This window comes from Myotis daubentonii, chromosome 6, assembly GCF_963259705.1.
Source record: "Myotis daubentonii chromosome 6, mMyoDau2.1, whole genome shotgun sequence".
Classification (NCBI taxonomy): Eukaryota; Metazoa; Chordata; class Mammalia; order Chiroptera; family Vespertilionidae; genus Myotis; species Myotis daubentonii.
This window is the reverse complement of record NC_081845.1, coordinates 44,413,495-44,440,165: the sequence shown is the minus strand read 5'-3', so window position 1 is coordinate 44,440,165 and position 26,671 is coordinate 44,413,495. Positions and strand designations below refer to the sequence as shown.

Here is a 26,671-nt window from a genome sequence, read left to right as displayed (position 1 = left end):
TAAGAATGTATTACTTCAGTAACTGAAAAATTCTCAGAGACAAAAGAAAAAAGGAATGTTAATAACAATGACGATTTGAAAATGCAATACAAATATTCCATATTAAGAAGTATTCCTTGCTGTGCACACGCTCGGAGCCCGCAACTCTCGCGAGAGAAGCGAGATTCATTCCTACGTACCGAGCCGTGCTGCTTGTGGCGGCGCTGGAGAGGGGGTGCTGAGCTGTTGGGCCCTAGGCCGGATGGTAGTGGTTTGAATGGTTTTGCAGCTGCTCTGGATGTTTACCATCGAGATGAGTATTTATAGAAGCTGAGTTGAAAAGTAAAGTATTTGAAGCACAGAAGATAGGTTTCCTTTTTTTTGTAAATAAGTTCTGACTTAACTATGACCTTTAGAGAGGTTGAAAATTCTGGTAAATTCCTAGCAAATAAAAAATGAGTGTGAAAACTGAAAAAAAAAAGAAGTAATCCTTTTGCAAATGAAGGGAACATTACTAGTTAATAAAAAACTGCTATACACACACACACATATACATATATATATATAATTTCAAGAACATAATTGAGTACTCTTAGTAAACTATATTTCAGAAAAATTGAATTTTTCTGTTCTTTTAAAAATATAGAATTTTAAAAGGTTCAGAAGTTTCTCCCCTATGGCTTAATGAATAGAAATAAAAGAGAGAAATAATATATTAACTTAAAATAACTGGTGGCACAAATTATGTCTATATCATGAAAAATAGCCAAGTCATATTGGTATCTTAAATTAAAAGAAAGTCAGGAAATTTCATATGTCCAACAGGAATGACTATCCTATCTAATAATAGACAAACATGGTAATTAACTGTACCTCCACTACGCTTCCCATTGGCTAATCAGCAGGATATGCAAATTAACTGCCAACAAAGATGGCAGCCGGCAGCCACGCAGCTGAAGCGAACATGAGGCTTGCTTGCTCCAGTGATGGAGGAAGCCAAGGTTCCCCGCCTGCCGTGGCCCAGCTCTGAGCTCCGGATGCAACAATGTTGCAATTATAAAAGCTAAACAAACCCCAGATAACTACTTTCAGCCAGCCATGGCCTCAGAGCTGGAGCCGGCTCTCAGCTCCAGTGACAGCTATAGAAGGTAAATAAATCCGAGAATAAAAAAAAAATGAGGCTGGGAGCTTCAGTCACCTGCCAGCCTGAAAATAGGCCTCAGCCCCTCACCCAGACTGGCCGGGCACCACAGTGGGGACCCCCACCCTGAAGGGGGTGTGACCAGCTGCAAACAGCCATCAGCCCCTCACCCAGGCTCACCAGGAACCCAAGCAGGACCCCCACCCTGATCCGGGACACCCTTCAGGGCAAACCAGCCGGCCCCCACCCATGCACCAGGCCTCTATCCTATATAGTAAAAGGGTAATATGCAAACTGACCCTAACAGCAGAAAGACTGGGAATGACTGGTCACTATGACACACCCTGACCACCAGGGGGCAGATGCTCGATGCAGGAGCTGCCCTCTGGTGGTAAGTGCGCTCTCACATGGGAGGAGCTCTGCTCAGCCACAAGCCAGGCTGATGGCTGCCAGTACAGCGGTGGTGGTGGGAGTCTCTCCTGCCTCCTCAGCAGCGCTAAGAATGTCCGACTACAGCTTAGGTCTGCTCCCCGCTGGCAAGTGGACATACCCCGAGGGCTGCCGGGCTGCCAGAGGGATGTCTGATTGCCATCTTAGGCCCAAACCCCAGGGAGCAAGCCTAAGTCAGCAAGTGGTCACCCCTGAGGGGTCCCAGACTGCGAAAGGGCACAGGCCAGGCTGAGGGACCCTCTACCCCCGAGTGCACAAATTTATGTGCACCAGGTCTCTAGTAACTAGATAAAATAATATTAAGAATAAATGTATATAATGAAACATTTTTTAAAGAATACCAATATTCTTTCATTGTTCTTTACAGCCTACAGGGGGAAAAAGTTCATTAATAAGGTAATCAAAGCAATCTTTGATGTCATTCCCACATCTCCAAGTTGTTCTCCCCTCAACCTAAACGTTCAGCCTACCATGGAACTTAAAGTTGGTTGCCGCCTAATCCTTTAAGAATAAATCAGACTTATGAAGACTACTACATCTCCCATTTATGTATTCATCAAACACTGAGCACCAAATGTGTACCAGATACTGGTGAGGCCATGACAATATGTGATGAGCAAACCTAGAGATAGCCCATTTCCTTATGGGACTTAAAATCTTATCATGAAAAGTGGAATTAATAAAAAACAGCCAGGAAAAAAAAAAGGTAAAACTGTAGCTAGCAATATGATGATATATACCGTGTTATTATACAGTTAATCATAGGAAAGTGAAAGTTAGGGAGGTAAAAAAAAGAGGGGGGGAGGGTGTTCTCAAACAAAGATGAGACCTGAATGGTTTAGTAGAGGCCAACCAAGTAGAGAATGAGAAATGTGTGAGGCAGAGGAAACAAGCTATGCAAAAGCTCAGAGGTAAAGAGAAGAGCATCTCCATGATGAGGGTCTGAAAGAAGCCCAGGGAGGTGGGAAATGAAGGGAAGGAAAGGGTATGAGGCAAATATGGAATAGGTAATGCCCACACAATATAGGTACCTTGGGCCCTTTTAAAGGAGCTCATTCTGTGGTCATAATTGTTGAAATGTCTCCTTCCTCAAAACCATGTTTTATATTTCTTTGGGAACATGTCTCAATTGGGGAAGGGAGGAACAATGAAGGTTGACAAGAAGGCAGAACTCAATTCACAAATAAATGTTATGTTAGACAAATCTGATATGACAGAAGCACTGGTACCAAGAATTAGTGATGTTAGTATCTGGAGGAAGGAACATTTTTTAGGCAAAAGGGCAAATGAAAAGTTCCATTATTAAAGTACTAGAGGCCTGCTGCATGAAATTCGTGCAAGAGTAGGCCTTCCTTCCCCCAGCTCTTCTCCAGCACCCGGAACCCGGGCTTCCCCCGGCCGTTGGAACCAAGAACCCGGGCTTCCCTCTGGCCACCGGCATCCAGGACCTGGGCTTCCCTCGCAGAGGGAGGCCCCGCTCACCCGCCACAGCCCATGGTCGATGGCCTGGGCCTCCCTCTTTGGGGCTATCGTGGAGCCCACCGATTGATCGCCCCACCAGCTGGTGGCCTGGGCCTGCCTCTGCAGGGCGATATGGGGCAATGGCCGGGCCCCCAATCACATCACACCTGCCTTGGCTGGCCTGGCACCAGTGGGTGTCATAACGTGATCCCGGATGGTCGTCCAGATGGTCGTTCCGCTTTCAGCCATTCAGTCAATTGTTAGCATGGTAAAATGTGTTTCAATTGTACATAATTAAATGTATATAAACTAAGAAGTAATGCTGAGAAACAAAAAATAAATCCCTTCAGATAGTAATAAGTTAAATTAATCTATAATTATTAGTCAATTTTAAAAGGTGGGTTCTTGTTAGAAACTAACATCAACTAAAAACTTATAAACGATGAAGAAAGAAAACAAAATACACATCTGAATAAGAAAAACCATGGTTGAAGAAGATTTTTTTCTCTTTAACACTGTTAAAACCTTGAAACTGGAGGTAGACTTTTGAGTAAAAAGCTACTTAAATAATAATCTTAACTTTTTTGGTAATGTACAAAATGAATAAGTTGACTTACTAAGTATGTCATAATCTCTGAGGAAGTTTCTAATTTCTTTTCCCATCACTGTAACAAAGTTTGTATAACAAGAAAATCTCAATAGGGTTAAGGCATCAATTATTTTCCCATTCTGCAAGTTACACAGGAGGAGGGGAATTATTAACAGGAATGATAAAGCTGTACTTGCATTTGGTAACACAAAGAGACGCTTACAAATGAGATGTCTCATTAGTTTGAGCAGATGGATCAAAATTAAAGGCTGAATTGCCAACTTTTAATTTCCCAATAGCCAAGAAGAGCTTGAAGTCTTGCGGAGTATGACTGTTGAAAAGTCAACATGAAAAGATTTTCTCCATCTGTCACCACACATGCTTGAGTGGAACACAACTGCCTCCTACTGTTTTTAATACTTTTCAGGCAAAGCTGCACGTAAAATCTATTAAGTACATGAGCCCACACATTTAGATGACTGGTACACTGAAACCCATGAAATAGTATGATCAGAGACTATCAGCATGGTTCTTGAATGTGAAATTTTCTCTATTCTAATTTAATCTAATGGGAGAAAAGCAAAATGAATTCATTTGTGTGTGTGTGTGTGTGTGTGTATTTAAAATTATTAATTTTTGATCATGAGAAGTATATATTTACCTGAGAATGCATTTTTTTTCTTTTAATGGACACATCAGTTAGTCTATTTAATAAACGTCTGAAAAGTAGCTGCTCTGATAAAATTATTTAGGAAAACCACAACTAGGAAGAAAACCCCGAATACCAAAACAAACTGAAGGTTAAGAAAACAAATAAAATCAAGGAATATTCCCTGGAAATATTTTTAATTGGGTTGTCAGGGAGAGGGAGTAGCAGAGAAAATTCTGTTTCCCTGGACTAGAATAGACTAACTTACAATTTCTTACTGCTATACACTAACTGCTAACGTATATTTAAAAGGCAACAAAATACAGCTAACATTCATTAAGTACACAGCCCCACAAGAAATAATTTATGTTTTCTTAACAAGGAAAAGCACCTTACTGAATATGTAGATGCTACTTAAAATAGCACTGCACTAATGCGCAGTCAGTTATGGCTATATCTGAATACCAGAAGCACAGCTCTCTGCCTGCATGCTTTTCTATCTCTGTCTCCGTCTGTCTGTGTCTCTCTCTCTCTACACCCACACACACACACACATACACAATTTACTGTACTTATATATACAATAAAACATTTAAACAGAAGAGTCTTTTAGAATGAAGCACATAAGACCTTTCAGTCATCAGAGTTAGGCAGAATAATATAGCTGAAGAGTTAATTTGGTGGTCAGTTTTTCTGGAAATAAAATAAAAAGATTGATAAATTATATATTTTCATTTTCTGAAAGATGGATACATACAAATCCATTTGGTGAAATTTATCACTTGGAGCCTTACACAAAGAGAGCTAGTAACTGGGGTAGTGTTATATTCAACCTCAATTGAGAGGGGGAAGAAACAGTCCTGGCTGGTTTGGTTCAGTGATTAGAGCATTGGGCAGAGGACTAAAGGGTCTTGGGTTCAATTTCTGGTGAAGGGCACGTTCGTTGATTGAGGAGATAGAAAAGGGAAAATAATCCAGTGAGGGGTTCTAAACCACTGAAAACAAACTTCCACGTGGGCCTCAGTCAGCAAAGACCCCCGTGAAGTAGCAATTCTTGTGTGATGAATTAAATAGAGGTTGGCTAGTCTTACTGAAAGAGATATCTACCTCAGCTTCCAAAATCCAAATGTGCAACAATCCTCCTTTCCAAGTCTCCACACTACAATTTCAGTCCTGGAAATACTACAAAGGCATCTAGCAGAAGCTGCCATGGATAAAGCTACATGCACTTACAGGCCAAATAGTAGTTGGCAGAGCAACCTGCAAATAGAAGACTTAAACAGAACAATCCCTTTTAAAAGACTGAAATAGGAAAAGATCTCAGTTTGGGGCAATTTTTTCAAAGTTACACACAGAATATAGGTAATTTAAAGCAATGAAAAAGATAAAGCTTTGTTCTCAAATTGTGTTGCAAAAGAGCTTTCAACTTGAGATGACTGCGTTAATGTAAAAGACTAAGGCGCTGCCTTAACAACTCAGCACTTACAATCTGAAGGCACTGGCTTGGGCATTTGTAACACTAGCAATACTAGAGACAACTATCAACTAGTGGGCCATAGTCCTGATGAATTTTACATTTCCCAATATCCCACCTCACTCAGGATGTTAAATCTTTGAAGATGAGGCAATTCATCACAATCAAATTATATTTACCAAGGATTCCCCTCGCACATGACACTATACAATGAACTTAACCAACAAGATTTCTTTATAACCCAATTTAATAGGACCTGTCCTACTGGAACACAAAACCTAAAAGAACAATACTGCATAAAACAAACCATTATTTTTTTTAACCTGACATCTTTAAATGTTTATTTACATTTTCTATTTATGGTTCTGTGATATTTTTGGATAGGAATAACATAATACATAGGTTATAGAAACTACAGAAATAACGGAGAAAAGATAGGGAATAAAATATTTTAACCAATGGAAAGATGTACACCAACAGAAATTATCTTTGGGTGGCAGAATTAGCAGTAATTTTCTCCCTGCTCATTTTTGCTTTTGGTGTACCCAAGGGTTAAATTTGCTTAAACTCCCTTTTTGCTCAGTCGCCTTTATACCAGTAATATTTACACAACATTTAAAAAATAGAAATACAAAGGCCAAAGACCAAAGGGTCACTGTATGAAGCAAAAACACAGCATTGTCTAAAACAGGATAAAATAAAGTATACCTGGTGTCCAGCCTTTACTTGCTTCAGAACACTTTCATAACATACTTCATCCATGTTATTCAACTGTTGCACCTTAAAATGTTTAAAACCAAAAAAAAACAAAAATCAAACGAAGCAATTATAAAATTTCTAACTACAAAAAACTGCCAATTAAAATGCATCTTTAATTACTTTCAGACTAGCTAGAATGCAGAAATAGCAAAGATAAATATCTAACATATAACAACCTGATAGAAACAAACACAATTAAAAAATACAAATAAAAAACATCATACAATACTTTCAGAGTACTAAGCATGCCATCTTTTTTAAAGACAGTAATTTTAAGGATAATATACTAGTTACACATATTTTAGAATCATTTTAAAATTATTTTCTCTGCTTTTCCCTGACAAGTCCATTCTTTAGACTGTTTTTCTTTTATAAACTACCAGAGGACCAGTGCACGACACTTGTGTACTGGGGGTGTGGGGGTCCCTCAGCCCGATCTGCACCCTCTCCAATCTGGGAGCCCTCAGCGGAGCCCTCTCCAATCCGGGAGTTTCTGTCTTTGCAATCATATGAGCGAATTGTCTGAGACCCCCAATCCAGTTTGGTTTGTTGCTCACAGAATAATAGAGGCTTTTTTTTTTTTTCCTTCATTGGTGGAAATTCCTGGAAGTTTTAAGATATCTTCCCTTTAATTTTTTGTAGACACTGATTTTACTTATGTCTCTCACCTTTGCTTTCCCTCCATCCCCCACTGCAACAGTAACTTGCTCCAGGCTCACTTTGTTCTACTGTCTAGGACAGTGGTTGGCAAACTCATTAGTCAACAGAGCCAAATATCAATAGTACAACGATTGAAATTTCTTTAGAGAGCCACATTTTTTAAACTTAAACTATATAGGTAGGTACATCGTTATTAACTTAATTAGGGTACTCCTAAGGCTTAGGAAGAGCCACACTCAAGGGGCCAAAGAGCCGCATGTGGCTCGCGAGCCGCAGTTTGCCGACCACGGGTCTAGGAGATCCGTCTGCCACCAGAACTACGATTCCCAGCATTGCTGGTGCTCCCCGCACTCTGGGCTTCCGCTTCCGGTCCTAGGGCTGCCATCAAAACTACTATTCCCAAAATTCCTGGTGCTCCCTGCGATCTTGGTTTTCCCTTCCTGCTCAGCCTTCGTCCCATGGCCTCCCACTCTGCCAAGTCCTCCACGCCGCCAGCTCTCCCTCTCTGCTCTCCTTCTGGCGGCCAATTTCCCCAAGCCACTCCACTCTCCACCGGCTCTCCCGCTCTGCTCTCCGCCCGGCGCCTGTGTATGCAAATTAACCAACCATCTTTGTTGGGTTAATTTGCATACTCACTCTTGGTTAGCTGTGAGCGTAGCAGAGGGATGGTCAATTTACATGTTTCACTTTTATTATAAAGGATAGAGTTTTCCTATGTAATTTCCCAAATCACCAGAACACTACCAATAGAATGTCATGGTATAGAAAACTGAAATCTAAAGAAACACTGTTTCTGTAATGTATATGTAGAAAGGTAGATTGCTTTCTACAGTAACATATTTCTGGTTAAGTGGAAATTTAATATCAAATTTATGAATTAAGAAAGGGTTTCATTCTCACAATTAATTCTGAGCAAACTGTCAATCAAAAGGAAGTGGTTAACCCAAAGGTGGAGGCATATGACACAGTCTGTATATCTTAACATTTATTAAGAGTTTGGAGGGAATGAAAATGTCATATACATCTGAAATGACTATGATTTATATTTTTTGTTTTAATAATGTAAACACTTCAGCATTCTGAAACTCATGTTTTATAATGACTAAGGTAGATAATTACAAGATAATTTACTCCCCATTAATGATTCAAAAAAAACTTCCTCCAAATAAAGCTGCTAATTTTTCAGTGTACTTTAAGTTGAGTTTTGGCCAAAGTAATTACAAATTTCAAATTAGACATGTCGCACACACCATTTTTCATGTTCTTCCATAACAACTGAATCATATCATGACTTTTTAAATGAAAATCTGAGAAACTTATAAGGATTTCTTCTTAAAGGAAATGACAAATTAACAACTGGTTAGAAAATATATCAAACAATAGACACCCTGGGGAAATGCATAATGGTTACCAACTGTATATTACAGCTGAGTGTAAAAATAACACATTTTAGTAAGACAAAAATCTCTATTTATAAGTTATATAATTAATTTATTGTTTATTCTATGTAAGATATGTAAAAGTCTTTTTTAATTTTGCCAAATTTCTAAACCTTCAAAATAATTATGATGGTTCATCATCTAACACCATTACTTTTATGATTATGATACTAACATATTGTGGTGAAAATAGTTGCATTTAATTAGCTTTAATTTATTTGCCAATTTGTATAATGAAATGAAATGAGATTTAAAGTGGCTGACAAGCATCTGAAAAAATTTCCTTCTCTGTATTTTTCTGTGGTAAGCACCTCCTATCAGTTAAATGGTGAAGCTAAAAGAACACTACAGCTATCAGGAAGCAGCTCTACATCTGCCCTGATGATACATTCAAATTAAATTAATAAACATATATAAAGACATGATTAAAAACACAAGCAGCAAGTAATACTAAAAAAAAAAACAGTTGGAGTAATTAATGAGGGAATTTTTTTTTTATGATAACTATCACCAATATCATAAACGATCTTTATGTGCACAAGTTGGAAATGCCTTCCTGCAATTCTAAACGTATGTTACTTTACTGCAATGTTGATGGAATATATTAACTCTTGAAGTGACAGTCATTTCTGATATTTTTAGCTGAGTATTTTATTTATAATAATGTAAAATGGCCCTATTGTACTAAAAAAATTGTTTTTAGATAAGAAATAATGTAATATGTTAATGATCAAGTATGTCCGACTGCAGTTTAGGCCTGCTCTCCGCTGGCAAGTGGACATCCCCGAGGGCTGCCAGGCTGCCAGAAGGATGTCTGATTGCCATCTTAGGCCCAATCCCCTGAGTAGCAGGCGTCAGCCAGCAGATGGTCATCCCCCGAGGGGTCCCAGGCTGTGAGAGGGCACAGGCTGGGCTGAGGGACCTCCTCCTCCCCACCCCACCCCCTCCCAGTGCACAAATTTTTGTGCACCGGGCCTCTAGTAAATTTAATAAGTATATAAATTCATGATATTTAAAAATAAAAGTCAACAGGGATGGAACTGGAGAACATTATGCTAAGTGAAATAAGCCAGTCAAGAAAGACAAATCCATATGATTTCACTCATATGTGGAATTTAAGGAACAAACTGAACTACCAATCAAAATAGAGACAAACTCATATATACAGAGGAGGCAGACAGCTCTGGTGGTAGTGGTGGTGGTGGGGAGGAAGTGGGGGTGGTGGCGGTATGTATGTCTAGGGATTGAGCAAAAGGAAAATAAGAGAGAGAACAAAGGGATAAATTATTTAAATAAACAAACAAACAAATAAATAAACAAAAGTCCAAAATAAGCACTTTAATCCTTCAAACGGTACAAGGTAATACTACTAACAAACTAGATAAACAAACTTTTTAACATATTATAAGGAATTTCAGAAATGCCACATATATATAATTAGTATGTATTAATTATAAATCATCAATTATATAGAGGACCTCCCTTAATAGTTGCTACCATGTGATTATTTTTCAATTGCATGTAAGGTATTATTTAGTTTAGATAAATAATATGCCAACATATGTATTACTGGTTAATGAGAGCCTTTTATTATTTCACACTGTCCTTCAATCATATCAAAATAACTTTTTGAAATGCATATTCTTACATGTAATTTGTATTCCTAGCTGAGAATACAAAATATACATTGATCATAGCAATACAAACTACTATAAGCAACTTTTTGGAGAAGGAATTACTCTAGTACATATAATTGAGAAAGTGCTTGGCTTTGTCTAGGAAATTGTATTTGTAATGCTACTGAAATGGTCTTTTGGAGCCTCTAATCCTAAATACATCAACAGAAATAATTTTAGAAAAAAAGCATAATTACTAAAATGAATACTTACCTTATTTGTACCTTTAACCCCCAGAAATGTTTGTCCAAGAGGAACTGGTCGAAAACGGCCATCAAAAAAGAAAAGGCCAATGTAGGGATTAACGTGTAAAAATGCAGCAACATCGAGGTAGTTGGGTAAGGTTGCAGAGAGTCCAAGAATCCTTATCATACTCTGTGTAGATTCAACCTATGTGGATTATTTTAATTAATGTATAAAGTAGATTCAACACATCTGGATTTTTATTAAGTTTAAAATAAGTTTTTTGAAATATAAAGTATGAAACATTCACAATAAAAAAAGATCCCCCAAGAAATACAGAATATTAACACATAACCTAAAAGACAGGAAATATGAAAAAAGTGGCCTAACTGTGGCATCTGGAATGATATAAAATAATTGAATATATTTTCTGAACTAGAAAAATCCTACTAGTTAAATGTTTTCTTCTTTTTTTTTCCTCTAAAAATGTATGAACACAGTAAATCCCACAAACGAGAAATAATAGAGGCCACATTTCTTATGACAATGTTATATACCTAGAAAGATAAAGCCAAGGGATGGGCAAAAATTATATTCACTTCACAATTAAAATACATTATTATGATCCCATGATGCCCCATCAACAACTTCATAGCAGTTTTCTGCTCAGTCGAGAAGACTTAGTTAGTATAAGAAAAGTGGTCCAATGTGAGTAATATGAATACTTTCAGAATCATCCATCCAGCAACACTGGCTTAGGACCTAACTAACCTTTAGTCAATGGGGATACAGAACTAAATAAGACACAGATTCACACATATAAATAGATATGGATGAAAATTAAAGTACAAATATATAGTATACCACTTTTTACCATTAATTTGCTGTTAAAAAAATCTTATGGAAGTCAGCAAACACCTAAGCCAAAACCAACCAAATGAAGGAATTCTAAATAAGAAGAAAAGATGACCACACCCATTATTTAAGTAATCTCCTTTACAGGTGGTAAGAACCCTTTATAGGGATTAGAGTGATGATTTTTAATTATACAATAGTTCTAAGTAGTACTGGTGGTAATATGAAAGGAAAAAACCTGATTTTTGGTTTTAAAATCATTATTTACAACACAAAAATTATTAAATATGGTACCCTACAAACACCGGAGATACTTTTCTGCTAAAAATCTATTTGAAAAATAATTGTATTTTCATCTAAGAAATATAATCCTATAATTCTCAATATAGATGAGACTATATGAGAAATATTTCATTTTAAATAGTGATAATTTGGAAGTTCTTATCCTAAACAAAATCTCAAAGCTCTAGACACTGTATCTATTCACCTAAAAATTAATTGTTAAAAACTATAAAATTTCATATTCTACAGTGTCCTCTTTATCATTAGCTCCAAAATGAGGCAGTAAATTTTTATAATGTTTTCCCTTACATAAAATCGAAGTTTGAACAGTCTCCCTAACTCACTGAAAACAGTTAAGAAGACAATATTAATTCAATGCCATTAACTACAACAGATTTGGCCTTTTATACGCTTTTCTCTTTCCAAGTTTCTTTCAATTATGCCTAGTACTACCATGCAACTCAGAACCAGAACAGAACTATACTGCATTAGAATAGGTCCCTAAGGCTTTTGTTAGTTACTAATGTTGAAGTGCTATGTACAACACTGCCATCTACTGTAATCACAAGGAACAAATAAAACAGGTACTTTACTATTTAATTAACAATAGTTGCTAGCACTGTGCTAATACATTGGAAATATGAGAACCACAAAGACCCTTCTGTCAAGGAGATTAAAATCTAGTAGGGGATACAAATGAAGGTATAATTAATTATAGCAAGTTGTGAAATTACAAGGAAGACTGATAAGTGCTAAAAATGTGCAAAGAAAGGGAGTATAGAGAACCCAGAAAAGATGCAATTATATTGAGTGGCACACTCAAAAGAATAGTAGATTTTCAATAGATGGATGTGTAGAATGATGGAGATATATACTTTTGCATTTATTACCCTTAATCTCATAACTAAAAATATACTCTGACTTAAATACAATTAGTTTCATCTCTGAAAAGGGTCAGTAGTGCTGGACGGAAAGTGGAGAAGGAACAATGAGTTTTGTGTGGCTGGAACCTATGGGTACTAAAAAAGATGTAGAAGTTAAAATTAGACAGATTAAGGTTTCAATAGTCTCTAATGTCCAGCTAAGTAAATTGAATATTTTTCTTAAGATAACAAACAGCAAGTCATCAAAATTTATGAGCATAGTAGTTATGATAAACTATATTACTGGAATTTGAATATATTATGGCAGTGCCAAGTATATATAGGACATATTAACATATATCTATGTTACATTATATTGCATATTTCTATATATTAATAGATATTTACATAATTACATTATATGTAATAAACCTATAACATACTTTTAATATATCTTACATATTTAACTTTATATTCTATTTATAAATTATATATACAAAATTATACCATTATGCAGTTATAAATAACTTAAAAACATTTATATATTTATGATTGTTTCAAAATGTGTATAATACACACATCTATTTTCTCCCTCAACTGGGAATGCTCAAAAAAGAAAGATGTCCCGATCAAATCCCTTGTAAACATGCTAATGACAGACGTCCTGGTAAAGGTGCTAATGATATTTACTTGACCTCTAATGTTCTATAGTTGCAGGAATATCCTTATCTTTGTTATGCTTTTAGCTGAGGGACATGGTCTCTCTAAATGGTCAATCTAAATAAACCTGGCATATGGCTTCCTGAAAAAAAAAAATCACAAAACTATATAAGTACCAAGGGCATAAAATCAAAACATCTCATGATCAAAATAGTTCTCTTTTGTGTAAATGATACCCTGCATACATCTTTTGATATCTCATATGTAAAATACAGGGGAAGAGACTGGTCATGGAGAGGAGAGAATTAAATGAAATTGCTAATATTCTCCTTTGGTCTTCCATGGTTTAATACTGCTTAGTCAATATTAGATTTAGCTTTGCAATACAGGTTTAGAATAGAAGCTTTCCAGTATTTATTTTAAAGAGACTTCAATAAAATAAGACTTAAAAAGTAGGTAGGGTATTTTTAAAATGAAAATGAAATAGCTACAGTTTTCTCCACAGTAAAATTAACGTTATCATTAATATGAGCAACATATATGAATATTTCTTTGCATGCTACATTTAAATTTTAAAAGTTATTCATACCCCCATAATCAGCTTTTCAGTGACTTGCTCTTACCTGTCGTAAAGTACGTGCCACGATGCTTTCTAAGACTGGTCCTCTATCTTCATGCAGCAAATGAACTTCATCAAGAATGAGGAGCTTTACAATTTGGGAAAGAGCTACATCTCCAACACTCTTTCTTGTCACTACATCCCATTTCTCTGGTGTGGTCACAAGCATCTATAAGACAAGAAAAGATAGTCAAATTAAAAAGGTGAAAAAGTCATATAGATATTTAAATTTTAATTGTGTCACCCAAAAAGAAACATGATTGGCCACCTATGTATCAGTACAGATAAAATAAAAAGTGTTAAAAATATCCCAGAATGATATCTAATTCACTGTAGGCAATGCTCACTTCAACAAGACCTTTCTCTAGTTGTGGTATTAAACAGTTATTTAAAAATTAATGAAGTAATCAGTCATTCAATTGTAGGGTGACATGTATAAGAATCAAGTATTTTTAAGAAGTATCTTACAATGCAACAGTGCAAGTGACACTATCTTTTAAACCTGCATATTCTCATAATGGCCTTTATTTGAAAAGGGTCAAAGGAGTGAACAAAGCATTAAATGGAAATGAAAAAGAAACCAAGAATCCACTCTAGGAATGGTCACCCGTTTATATCTATCCAAATTTATATAGGAAACTTTACTATTGATACCCAGCTTTTAAAAAGTGCCCTTTAATATCAACTATATACGCAGTACTTTATACCAAAAAGTAATATTCATACTACAACATAACTGGCAGATAACAGGAACCCAGACAGTAAGCCACTGGTGATCCAGGGCATACAGAGCAAGAGTTAGGCCCAGGGTACTTATGAGAACTTCACAGAAGTAGACCATCTGACAGGAAGCTTTGATTATATATCTATAATTTGCTTTTCACCTGGTGAATTGTTTGCGTCCTCTAAAACTCATACTGTGGCAGAGAAAAACAGGACAAGCTTAATAATATCTTCTACTGTAATAACATTATATTAGGAAATAATCCTGTAAGTGGATAATTCAAAGAACACATGAGGTAGCAAATGGAAACCAAAGCTATTCTTAGCCAGGACATCAGATTATAGACACTGTTACATTATTTTGTGTATGACTAAGAAGTTAAAAAAAAGCACTAGCAAATAAATTTTTAAAATGTCTCTTACAATTGATGAAATATGGCTCATTCAGTTGAAAATGTTATAATCTATTAACTAAGCTGAAGAGTAGTACTCATGAATGCTTGTTAACACATCTGTGGTGAAAGCAGTCAGCCTGGAGTTGTTACAAATCACATTCAGATGCTATAAATGTAGACCAGGCAACAGTTTACAAAATTTAGGAAGTCTATCTTCTTTTTAAAACACATAATCACATACCTACTCAACCAACAAGCTTATAAATTACGTAAGTGTTTTAATTTAAAGATTAAATCTAAAATGTCACATGGTTTAGAGTCCATGAACCTATGTATAATTACAGTTATACTAAACTCTGTTATACACATGTCAGCTCTGATGGATGGCAACAGCCACCGTAATAGAATCTGACAGCTAGCAGATTATACCTGCCCCTTAGGACACCACAACAAATCAGTTAGTTCCAACTACTCCCTTTTCTATGTTTTTGTTAATGTTCCTTCCTCACCTATCAATTCACATGTAAAACACAAAGTCCTCTGAAGAATCTAGTTGTATTTATGTCAAGGATGACAGCCTTCAATTATAAAATGAAAATATATAAATTAGGAAATCTTCAAATGTAAAGGTATTCTTACTGCATATTCTTTGTTGAAAAGATATCATTTGGTCAGGCTAAAGCATAAATAATGTAATCTTGGTATTTCCATGTTTAAAAACATTCTATATTATTTTTAGTTAAAAATTTTAAAAGTGATATTAAATAAAGAAACTGTATAATTCAATAAAACATTCTAAAACTCTTGAAGGAAGAGAGCATGGAGTGCTGAGTGTAGGGGAGAATAAGTTACTATAATATATAATTCAAAATTGAACATTCAAGAAAATACTTTCTAGACCACATGTGTTTACAGCTAGAGAAGAATTCCTTACAGTTCTTTTGATTCAAAACACTTTCCAATAAAATGGAAACATGCAACTTTACTATTTAATTAACAATAGTTGTTAGCACTGTGCTAATACATTGGAATTATTATTATTGGAATTAGTGATGATTTTATGAGAAATATTTCATTTTAAATAGTGATAATTTGGAATTTCTTATCCTAAGCCAAATCTCAAAGCTCTAGACACTGTATCTATTCACCTAAAAATTAATTGTTAAAAACTATAAAATTTCATATTCTACAGTGTCCTCTTTATCATTAGCTCCAAAATGAAGCAGTAAATTTCTATAATGTTTTCCCTTACATAAAATCTAAGTTTGTAAGAACATACATACTGAAGTCTAGTGTCATCGTATAAGCTTGTAAAGGATACAATCCTTTAGTTTTACCCTAGAACTTAACTAATTACACATAACAGAGAAAAATACTAAAATTGTTCATACTAACATGTATATAAGCTATAAATACCCTGCTCTTACCATTCTGGTTGCTTGTCCATAATACCCCAGGATCTCAACCCACTAAGTCTTGTAGAGCAAGGGTGTGAGATCACTTAGCAGTGATTCCTCTTCTGTTCACTCAGAAAGACAAGTTCTTGACCTGTTAATAACTGGTGATAGAAATTTGTCCTGTGATAAGTCCTGTTCTGTACCATTGAGATAGAGAACATTAGAGAGCAGGTTTCCTTGTCTTTTGTAAAGTAGTCTTCTTCATTGGACTGGTGAAAGTACCCTTTGAAAGTGGGGAAAAATCCTCTCTCATATGACCTTGAACATTTCATAGGCACTTCTCTTTCCTACCACACATGCAAAGCTCAGTTTAGGATCGAATTCTTACTAAAATACCAACATTTAAGATGTCATATTGTAATACAAAAGTACTAAAACCTCAAATGTGATGATGGGCTAAAAGTGTATTCTGTAGCACTTCCAGAAAATGATTCCAAAAAATACCATTTTTTTTTCATCTCTTCAAATAATTCCAGACATTCAATATTAGGAGATTTTATTAATTCAAGAACAATTAAGCAAAGGTTTGCCAGGGATCTACTATTGGGAAGAAGATAAATGGAGGATTCTAAATCTTAACAAATCATGGCAGGATATAGGCCAGGGGTCTTCAAACTACGGCCCGTGGGCCACATGCAAATACAAATATTGTATTTGTTCCCGTTTTGTTTTTTTTTTTACTTCAAAATAAGATATGTGCAGTGTGCATAGGAATTTGTTCATAGTTTTTTTTTTAAACTATAGTCCAGCCCTCCAACGGTCTGAGGGACAGTGAACTGGCCCCCTGTTTAAAAAGTTTGAGGACCCCTGATATAGGCTGATGAAAATGAGCGCAAATAAGGTAACTAGTTGTCCTTACTGCTTACCTGCTTATATTATGTGGAACCTTTCCATTTTACTTAGAAAAAGAACAAAGGCAGGACGTGCATACTATTTAATCACAACCTGTGGTTATTCAAAGAAGAATTTCTCAATAGAAGCTTATGACTAAGTCACTCACTCCATATCCATGGTTAGGAATACAAGGAAAAAGCCAAGAAGTTTACAAGCTTATATTTTAAGAAAGAAAGAAAGAAAAAACCAGCAAAGAAGTAAAATATGGTCCAAACTCTTCCACAATGTTATGAAATGTAATGGTCACCTACGAGGGGGCAGAGGAGACAGCTGACCCTACGCAAGCAAATGCCACTGACTCAGCCTATAACTCTAGGTATAAACTACACAGAGCCAAGTGAAATTACATCTTTTTCTGCATTTTTTTCCTCCATTCTCTCCAACTTCCTACTCCCTAACCAATTTATAGCACTGGAAAAGGGATCAAACACACTTATATGTTGCTGGCTTTTAAGTGGCTTAACAGAAACTCACATAACACTAAAAATGAGACGCAAAAATTAATACAGAAGAAAAGTAAATACGGCCAAAGGATTAGCTAAAGCAGTATCTGTGATTAGGTATAAAAACTGGCTCTAAGCTTTCTTGACACCCAATTGAAAAACTGGAAGCAATCTTAGCAAGATGGCAGCAGAGGAGTTTCTAGTGCTCAGTCACTGCCCCTCTGAAACATCAATTTGAACAACTATTCGTGCATGAAAATAACTTCACAAGAGCTTAGGATTCCAGGTGATGGATTACAGTATGTGGATGAAGCACAGAAATAAGAAAAGACACATTGAGTAGAAAACATAAATTCACATTACCACCATCAACCCTCCCCCCCTCCCCCATCCAAGCCCAGGCAGCCCAGCAGAGAGATATCCGCCTTATTGGAGAAGGAAAGTAAATGAGTACCCAATTCACTTCAGACAGCCTGCCCCAGCACCAGCCCTACTTTCCCTTAAGGTCTGCGGTGCCTCCCTGGGAGGCTCCCGAAAACCCAGGTTCCTGGTTCTACCAGCATGTACCTAATGGCTCTAGGAGCCCAAGTAAGGTGGCTCCCATGTTCCCAGGCAGAATCCATGGTGCCAGGTTACAAGCAGGCTCCTGGGAATCCCAGCCCGTACATGAAAATGTGTTCAAAATCACTAATCGTCAGGGAAATGCAAATCAAAACCACATTGAGCTACCACTCAAACAAACCTGTTAGACATCACCCCTTTTACCTAAGGTGTCTGTTTTGGGTTGATTTGTGTCCCACAAAGAGATCTGTTCAAGTCCTAATCCCTGGTACCTGTGAATGTGACCTTATTTGGTGCTGGGGTCCAGCCCCAGCAGGTCCAGGGGTCCCCAAAGGTGTGGACGGAGTTGGTGAAGAAGGAATGACATGGAGGCAGCATTCAGGTGATCATCATAGCCAGGTTCTCTTGTCAGGGTCTCCATTGAAGTTCTGGTCAGGATCTCAAGCGAAGTTCTGGTCTGGATCTCCAGGTAAGTTCTGGTTAGGATCTCCAGCCAGGTTCTGTGTCCATGTTCTCTTGCTAGGTTCTCCAGGTTCTCCAGCCAGGTTCTGTAGCCAGGTCCTGGTCAGGTTCTCTTGCCAATTTCTGTAGTCAGGTTCAGTCCAGGATCTTTTGCCATGTTCTCTCGCTAGGTTCTGTCTCTAGGTTCTGAGGCCAGTTTCTGTCCAGGATCTTTTGCCATGTTCTCTCGCTAGGTTCTGTCTCTAGGTTCTGAGGCCAGTTTCTGTCCAGGATCTTTTGCCATGTTCTCTCGCTAGGTTCTGTCTCTAGGTTCTGTGGCCAGTTTCTGTCCAAGATCTTTTGCCATGTTCTCTCCAGCGAAGTTCTTCTGTCTCTAGAGAATGTTCTGTGTAGGTTCTGTGCCTAGGTTCTGTCTCCTAAGTTCTGTGTTCTGTCTGGTTACATCTGTATTTATACCAGTTGATTCAATCCTATCAATCTCTATTACAAAGGTTAGGGCATTTCTTATCTCCATTCCAGGGAGTAAAGATTATGTAGCTTAAGCATGATTGTTCATAGTTAAAGTGATTAATTACCCGCCTGGCACTTAGTTGAGGGGTTTTATTCCCTCCCTAACTTCAGGGGAAAATCCCTACCTGGGGATTCAACCTTTCTCAGAGAGGTGATCTTGGTTAAAACACAGCGCCAAGAAGGTGAGCAAACATATTAAGAACCGTATGCCATATATGCCAGGTCCCTTGAAACAGCAAGGATGGACCGGCTCCCGGCAATTTGGAAATACTGTCTTTGCAGATGTTAACATGATAAACTCTGCAAGCAGCATTGGTATCTTTAAAAATAAATTTTCTAATTACTTTGCTAGTTTTACTAAGTTAATATCCATAAGAATATGAAACAATCACATGATAGGAAAAAGTAACTATACGTTAATATAAAAAAAACAGAAACCATTAATAGACTATGACCCCCAATCCCCTCTACGCTTCTCTAATTCTATGAAGCATCCTATTTTCTCAAAGGAATACTCATGAAATAGCCTAAATTATTATTCTGTTTTGGTTTTCGTTTTCAGTGAAAGCAAAGATAATTAGATTACTGAGTGCTTTTTCTTATAAAATAAGAAAAGGGTCTCATATAATACACTAGAGGCCGGATGCATGAAATTCGTACAAGGGTAGGCCTTCCTTCCCCCAGCTGCCGGCCCTGGGCTGGCTTCCCTCAGGCCGCCCACAGGCACCCAGGAGCCAGGCTTCCCTCCAGCCGCCGGCAGGCACCCAGGACCTGGGCTGCCCTGCAGCCCCGGCTTCATCCAGAAGGACGTCTGGTCTAATTAGCATATTACGTTTCTATTATTGTAGATAATTTGCATTCACTAGACGGATTGTTATGCATCAAAAATTATCATTTTCTTACTTCCCTCTCCAACCCAAATATATTAAGAACAGTTAAAAGCAGTAGTTTATATACAGAAGTACACTTTTTAGTCAAAGCATTTTAATATTTTATAGCTTTTAAGTCTTGAAAAAGTAAAAATAATTAATGACTAACACTAAGATTTCCATGATTCTTAAAAATAATTTGTAGTTCTCTTACTAATAAAAGTAATGAGATATTCTTCAAACCAGAACTCTCATTACTTCTTAATGGTAAGCCTTCAATGCAGAAAATGTTTATCCTGGCAAATAATTTTTACCTTTCATCAGGGATTTTAAAAGTGGTAGTCTTCTAATTCCATTATGTATAAACACAAGGTGAATTTTATAAAAACTAATCATAAACTAATCATTGTTCTTACTGATAAAAACTTTCACATTTTAGGTTCTAGCCCCTTTGTTTGGGTACCTCTCTTAACAAAAGAAAGCTTAAAATTTTATTTTGGTTATTGATTGCTTAAATTATATGAAATTGGAAATGCAAGTAGAAAAAAACACTCAAAACAAGAAAAAAAATACTCAATGTATACAGAGTTACAGAGGACTGAAAAATCATTATTGCCCCTAAAAACACACTAATTATGTTTGTGCAGTCACTTGAAAAATTAAGCTTCAACAGTCAAGAATCACCTTCAAAATATAAAAAAAATTATTGTTGTTTTTTATTTATGCTTCTAAAATAAGTACTATTAAAAACAAATCCCAAACCAAACATAGAGGACAACTAGGGAAATAAGAAGCAACATTATAGAGCACCAAAGCCCCATTGAAGCAAGTCTTGCCCCGGTGGGGTGTCACCAGGACAGAAGTTCTCCCACTGCAGACACAGCTGATTCTCACAGCCAATTGGCATGGAGGTCAATAGCTCCCAGTGATACCTACAACAATCAAGGCTTAACTACAGCAAGACTGTGCACAAAGACCACAAGGGGGTGTACCAAGAGTGTCTTCCTCAGGTAATTGGGGAGGCTGAACCACTGGGCCCTAGAGGACACTTAGCACAGAAAACCACTTTATCAACACAGGGAAGCATAAAAAATGTGGAGACAAATAAAAAGGACACAAATGACAGAAATGGAGGAAAGCATACTACTGAAGATAGAGTTCAAAACCACACTTTTAAAGTTTTTCAAGAATTTTCTAGAAACTGCCGATAAACTTAATGAGACCTACAAGAAATCTAATGAGACCCTCGAGGTAGTGATAAAGGACCAACTAGAAATTAAGCATACACTGACTGAAATAAAGAATATTATGCAGACTCCCAAGAGCAGACTAGAGGATCGCAAGAATCAAGTCAACGATTTGAAATACGAAGAAGCAAAAAACACCCAACTGGAAAAACAAAATGAAAAAAGAATCCAAAAATACGAAGATAGTGTAAGGAGCCTCTGGGACAGCTTCAAGAGTACCAACATCCGAATTATAGGGGTGCTAGAAGAAGAGAGAGAGCAAGATATTGAAAACCTATTTGAAGAAATAATGACAGAAAACTTCCCCTACCTGGTGAAAGAAATAGACTTACAAGTCCAGGAAGCACAGAGAACCCCAAACAAAAGGAATCCAAAGAGGACCACACCAAGACACATCATAATTAAAATGCCAAGAGCAAAAGACAAAGAGAGAATCTTAAAAGCAGCAAGAGAAAGAAAGTCAGTTACCTACAAGGGAGTACCCATACAAATGTCAGCTGATTTCACAACAGAAACTTTGCAGGCCAGAAGGGAGTGGCAAGAAATATTCAAAGTGATGAATGCCAAGAACCTACAACCAAGATTACTTTATCCAGCAAAGTTATCATTCAGAATTGAAGGTCAGATAAAGAGCTTCACAGATAAGAAAAAGCTAAAGGAGTTCATCACCACCAAACCAGTATTATATGAAATGCTGGAAAGTATCCTTTAAGAAGAGGAAGAAGAAGAAAAAGGTAAAGATACAAATTATGAACAACAAATACACATCTACCAACAAGTGAATCTGAAAATCAAGTGAATAATCTGATGAACAGAATGAACTGGTGATTATAATAGAATCAGGGGCATAGAAAAAAAAAAAGCAAGATTATAACAAATAGAATACCACACTAATTTCTAAACTAAATCATTCTTTTATATGTACTTATATTTCATCATTAAGACTGGGTTTTTCAATCTGCTTAAAAACTGTATCTGTACTTACGTAGCTTAGAGAATAATAATTTCAAAAGATTAGGATTCTTCACTTATTTATGAAACAAATACATAGTATTTTAATGAATTAGAAAATGATTTTATCCTCAATATCCTGACTGTCCTAATGTATGGCAGAAGTTCAGATCTTTACAAAATCCATAAGATGAAACAAATCCTTTCATGCTGATAAAATCTACATTGTGCATCATTTTCGCTTCCTTTTAGTTTTTCTTATTCCATGTTTTAAAAGGCAGCTTAAATTTATGTTACTTTCTTTTTAGCTTTTAATACCAAATAGAACATTGAGTAAGAAAAGGAGATTTGAGGGAGGGGGTGGTGATAATTATAAGTAAGCTATAAAACTATCCTGTATTTTCCAGAGCAAACTATAATCAACATAGGATGTGGCAATTTCAATGCCTAGATATGTAATATAAAGATAAATGGGCTAAAGTTAAACTAGTTTCTAACATGGCCATAGATCACTTGAGATCTCAAAAGGGAGGAGAGGTGGGGGCGGGGACTGGAAGAGATTAGACAACACAAACACATATATGCGTAGCCCATGGACATAGACAACATGAGGTGAAGGGGGAGGTGGGAGGTGGAGGGGGGCAAAATGAAGCGGGGACAGGGGACATCTGTAATAATGTCAACAAAAATTCTCAAGTATAGAGTATAGTTGAGAACTATATCAAAATAAGTTCAGAACAAAGAAAGCCTAATGTTTATAAACATTTTCTTAAACTGAAGACCAGAGAATGTAAGACTAAATTCTATAAAAGCAGAGTGGCTTAGCAATAATTAGCTACTTTAGAAACTGACAGACCCTTGTATGCTGGAAGTATATGCCACCTAACAAAAGGAAAAGCACGGAAACTGCCTCGGCCTCTGTCCTCTATATGCCATAATGCTTGCCCTAAAACTCACTGTCACTGTCCAATAGAATGCAGAAGGGATCATCTGAGTTGAGGAAAGAGAAGGGATAAGAAAAAGCACAATTGTTCAATGGAACCACTAAAAAACACAATGAAAATTTTAAAATAATAATTCTTCATAAAGAGTACACTTGGGAGAAGTCTGAAATTAATGGCAGATGTAGAATAATAAAAAATAAGTGGAAAAGTAGGTGGGTGTTTTCACTGGTGAGAAAATTACTAAGTTGTTCAAAGATGCTTTTCAGTTGAGCCTCAAAGAGTTATTCTCCTGACAATATATCATAGAATTATATAATTCTATTTTGTAAAAGAAAATTTTACATTCAAACCTCAATAAAATCATAACTCTTAACTAGACCTGACAGTCCCTACTGAACCACAAAAAAGATCATATGCCATATTATACTTAATTAAACAAGATCCTTAACAAGTTCGGTAGTTGGACTTAATTCAATAAGCAATAAAGAATAAGTGAAAGTTTATGAGCAAGGGAATAATATGATCAGAACAGCATGACAGAGAATTTGCCTTACCATATTTTTTTTTTTAAAAAAAGATAAATTAACATCACTGAAAACATTTTTGAAAAATGACAGAAAAAATTTAAGATGATATTTAATTGTGTTAATTATTGGGATACTTATTTACCGAAAAATATAAAATGGGAATCATGAAAAGCTATTTAAAATTACAAATGTGGGACATAGTGGGGAAAGCAGGGAGTTAATACTTCAAAAATAAAAGTCAAGTATGTCTGTATTCCCACATGCTCGGCAGTTCTCCTGCTGTGCCCTCTCGGTAACCCAATCAAAGGCAGTGATGCAGCAATCTACTCATCTGTGCGAATATGTAGAAAGATGGGGTGAGAATATGTAGAAAGATAGGGTGTGAATATGTAGAAAGATCTGTTTCGGGTCTACAAAAAATTAGCATCACTGGCAGTAGGGCTACTTCAGAGGAGAATAAAGAGCATCACAATCTAGAAAGTTCAATTTATAAACTGTTATTGAGGCCAAGCACGTTGCTCCTGCCTTTGCAGAGTTAACAAATATTTACAAAGGATACAGAGCAGGTCTAGAAAAGTACATAGATGAGCAAATGGGGAAAAAGGGATGCTCATAAACCTTTTGAAAATTTAATTTGTAAATCAATGAGTTTGACTTCTTGGATCTATAAAATGGAGACACTACTCAATAAGGTTCTAGTAGTACTGACTGAGGATGAATATACACATAGCACAGTGCCTGGATCAAATTTGAATTCAAATGCTACCTGCCTTTCCATAAATATTCTTTCGTTAGTATCAATACACAGTGGGATACAGTATAAGAGCAATCAAGATTTTATTTGAGAGAGAGTGGTCCAGATTTCTAAGACCACCCAGGACGCAAAAGCATAGACTTTGTGGACAAGGTTTCTACACTAATAAAAGACAAGCATGTAAATTGACCATACCTTCACTATGCCTTAAGCCACGCTCACCAGCCAATCAGAGCAACTATATGCAAATTAACCCAACCAAGATGGCAGCCGGGAGCCACGGAGCTGAAGCAAGCAGGAGGCTTGGTTGCCTCAATAATGGAGGAAGCCAAGCTTCCCGCCTGCCGCAGCCCGGCTCTGAGATCCACTTAAAGCAACAAAGTTTCAATTATAGAAGGTAAATAAACCCCAGATACCTGCTTTCAGCCGGCCGTGGCCACCAAGCTGGAGTGAGCACAAGTGGGTTGCCCCTGGCGATGGAGGAAGCCAAGCTTCCCTTCTGCCCACCCTGGCTGGCTATGAGCTCTTCTCAAGGCTACAAAGTTTCAATTATAGAAGGTAAATAAATCCCAGAATAAAAAAAGAAAAAAGAAAAAAAGGAGAGCCTGGGAGCTTCCGTCGCCAGGAGGGATTGGCCAGCCTAAAAATGGCCCTCAGCCCCTCACCCAGACTGGCCAGGCACCCCATTGGGGACCCCCCACTCTAAAGGGGGTGTGGCCAGCCTGAAAACAGCCATCAGCGCCTCACCCAGGCTGGCCAAACCTCCATGGGGTGAGGGTCCCTATTGGGGGGTGGGGGCTTGACCAGCCTGCAAACAGCCATCAGCCCCTCACCCAGGTTGGCCAGGCACCCCTGTGGGGACCCCCACCTTGATCCGGGACACCCATCAGGGCAAACCAGCCGGCCCCCACCCGTGCACCAGGCCTCTGTCCTATATAATAAAAGGGTAATATGCAAACTGACCCTAACAGCAGAAAGACTGGGAATGACTGGTCACTATGACACACACTGACCACCACGGGGCAGACGCTCAATGCAGGAGCTGCCCCCTGGTGGTCAGTGTGCTCCCACAGAGGGAGCTCTGCTCAGTCACAAGCCAGGCTGATGGCTGCCAATATAGCGGTGGTGGGGGGAGCCTCTCCTACCTCCTCAGCAGCGCTGAGGATGTCCGACTGCCGCTTAGGTCTGCTCCCCGCTGGCAAGTGGACATCCCCCGAGGGCTGCCGGGCTGCCAGAGGGATGTCTGACTGCCAGCTTGGGCCCGATCGCACAGGCAGCAGGCCTAAGCCAGCAGGTGGACATCCTCCGAGGGGTCCCAGACTGCAAGTGGGCACAGGCCAGGCTGAGGGACGCCCCCCCTCCCCGAGTGCACATATTTTTGTGCACCGGGCCTCTACTTATTTTATAAATATAAATGAATGTTGCTATTATTGTAAGACACAGGCAAAAAAAAAAGTACTCACAATGTTCATACAGAGTTTTGAAGAGTGGGTAGATTTTGAACAAATGTCATTAAATAAAGGAAGGCATCAGAAAAAAAAAAAGAGAAAATGTCTGAGGAAACTTACTAAATTAGAAAAAAATGTTACTTGAGTATTGTTATCGTAGAAAAAGCAAAAATGGTCTAGTAATAAGTTATATTGGAAAGCATATTGGATGTACGGTGGGAAACCAGGCTGGATGTAGATTGTGGAGAATCCAATGTCATGTACAAGGCGCTTTCCCATGCAATAATGATTCTCAAAACATTTTGATTTGGGACTCCTTTGCACTCTTAAAAATTACTGAGACCCCCCAAAGAGCTTTTGTTTCTGTGGGTTATATCTACGAATATTTCTTATGTTAGAAATTCAAACTCAGGAATTTTTACAACTCAAGAATGTAAAGTACTGATTCCATTAGCTGTCAGTAACACAATCATACATTATGCAGCCCCTGGACTGCATAAGACTAAATACTTGTCATTATGCAAGTGAAAGAAAATAACATCATAATATTAATATGAATATCGGTTTTAATCTTGTGGACCTCTGAAAGAGTCTCAGCAATCTCTGAGTGAACCCATGCCACATTTTGAGAGCCTCTGCTCTCCAGCAAAGGGACTGACAAAATCAAGTCTGTTAATAGTGCGCAGAAAGACTAAAGCAGAAATACACAGAAGAAAGGCCCTGGATTTCACGTAACAGTGAGATAAG

At 37.3% G+C, this 26,671-nt stretch overlaps 1 protein-coding gene across 3 annotated transcripts in view; it reads right to left on the bottom strand.

Annotated features, from left to right (window-relative positions):
* ASCC3 (activating signal cointegrator 1 complex subunit 3) overlaps positions 1-26,671 on the bottom strand; it is a 259,219-nt gene that overhangs the window by 158,607 nt on the left and 73,941 nt on the right. For all 3 annotated transcript variants that reach the window (XM_059700849.1, XM_059700848.1, XM_059700847.1), the window contains 3 exons: positions 13,744-13,908; positions 10,491-10,667; positions 6,452-6,523 (listed from right to left, as the gene is read on the bottom strand). In XM_059700849.1, the coding sequence (XP_059556832.1) occupies positions 6,452-6,523; positions 10,491-10,667; positions 13,744-13,908 (414 nt within the window). The remainder of the gene's footprint in view (positions 1-6,451; positions 6,524-10,490; positions 10,668-13,743; positions 13,909-26,671) is intronic.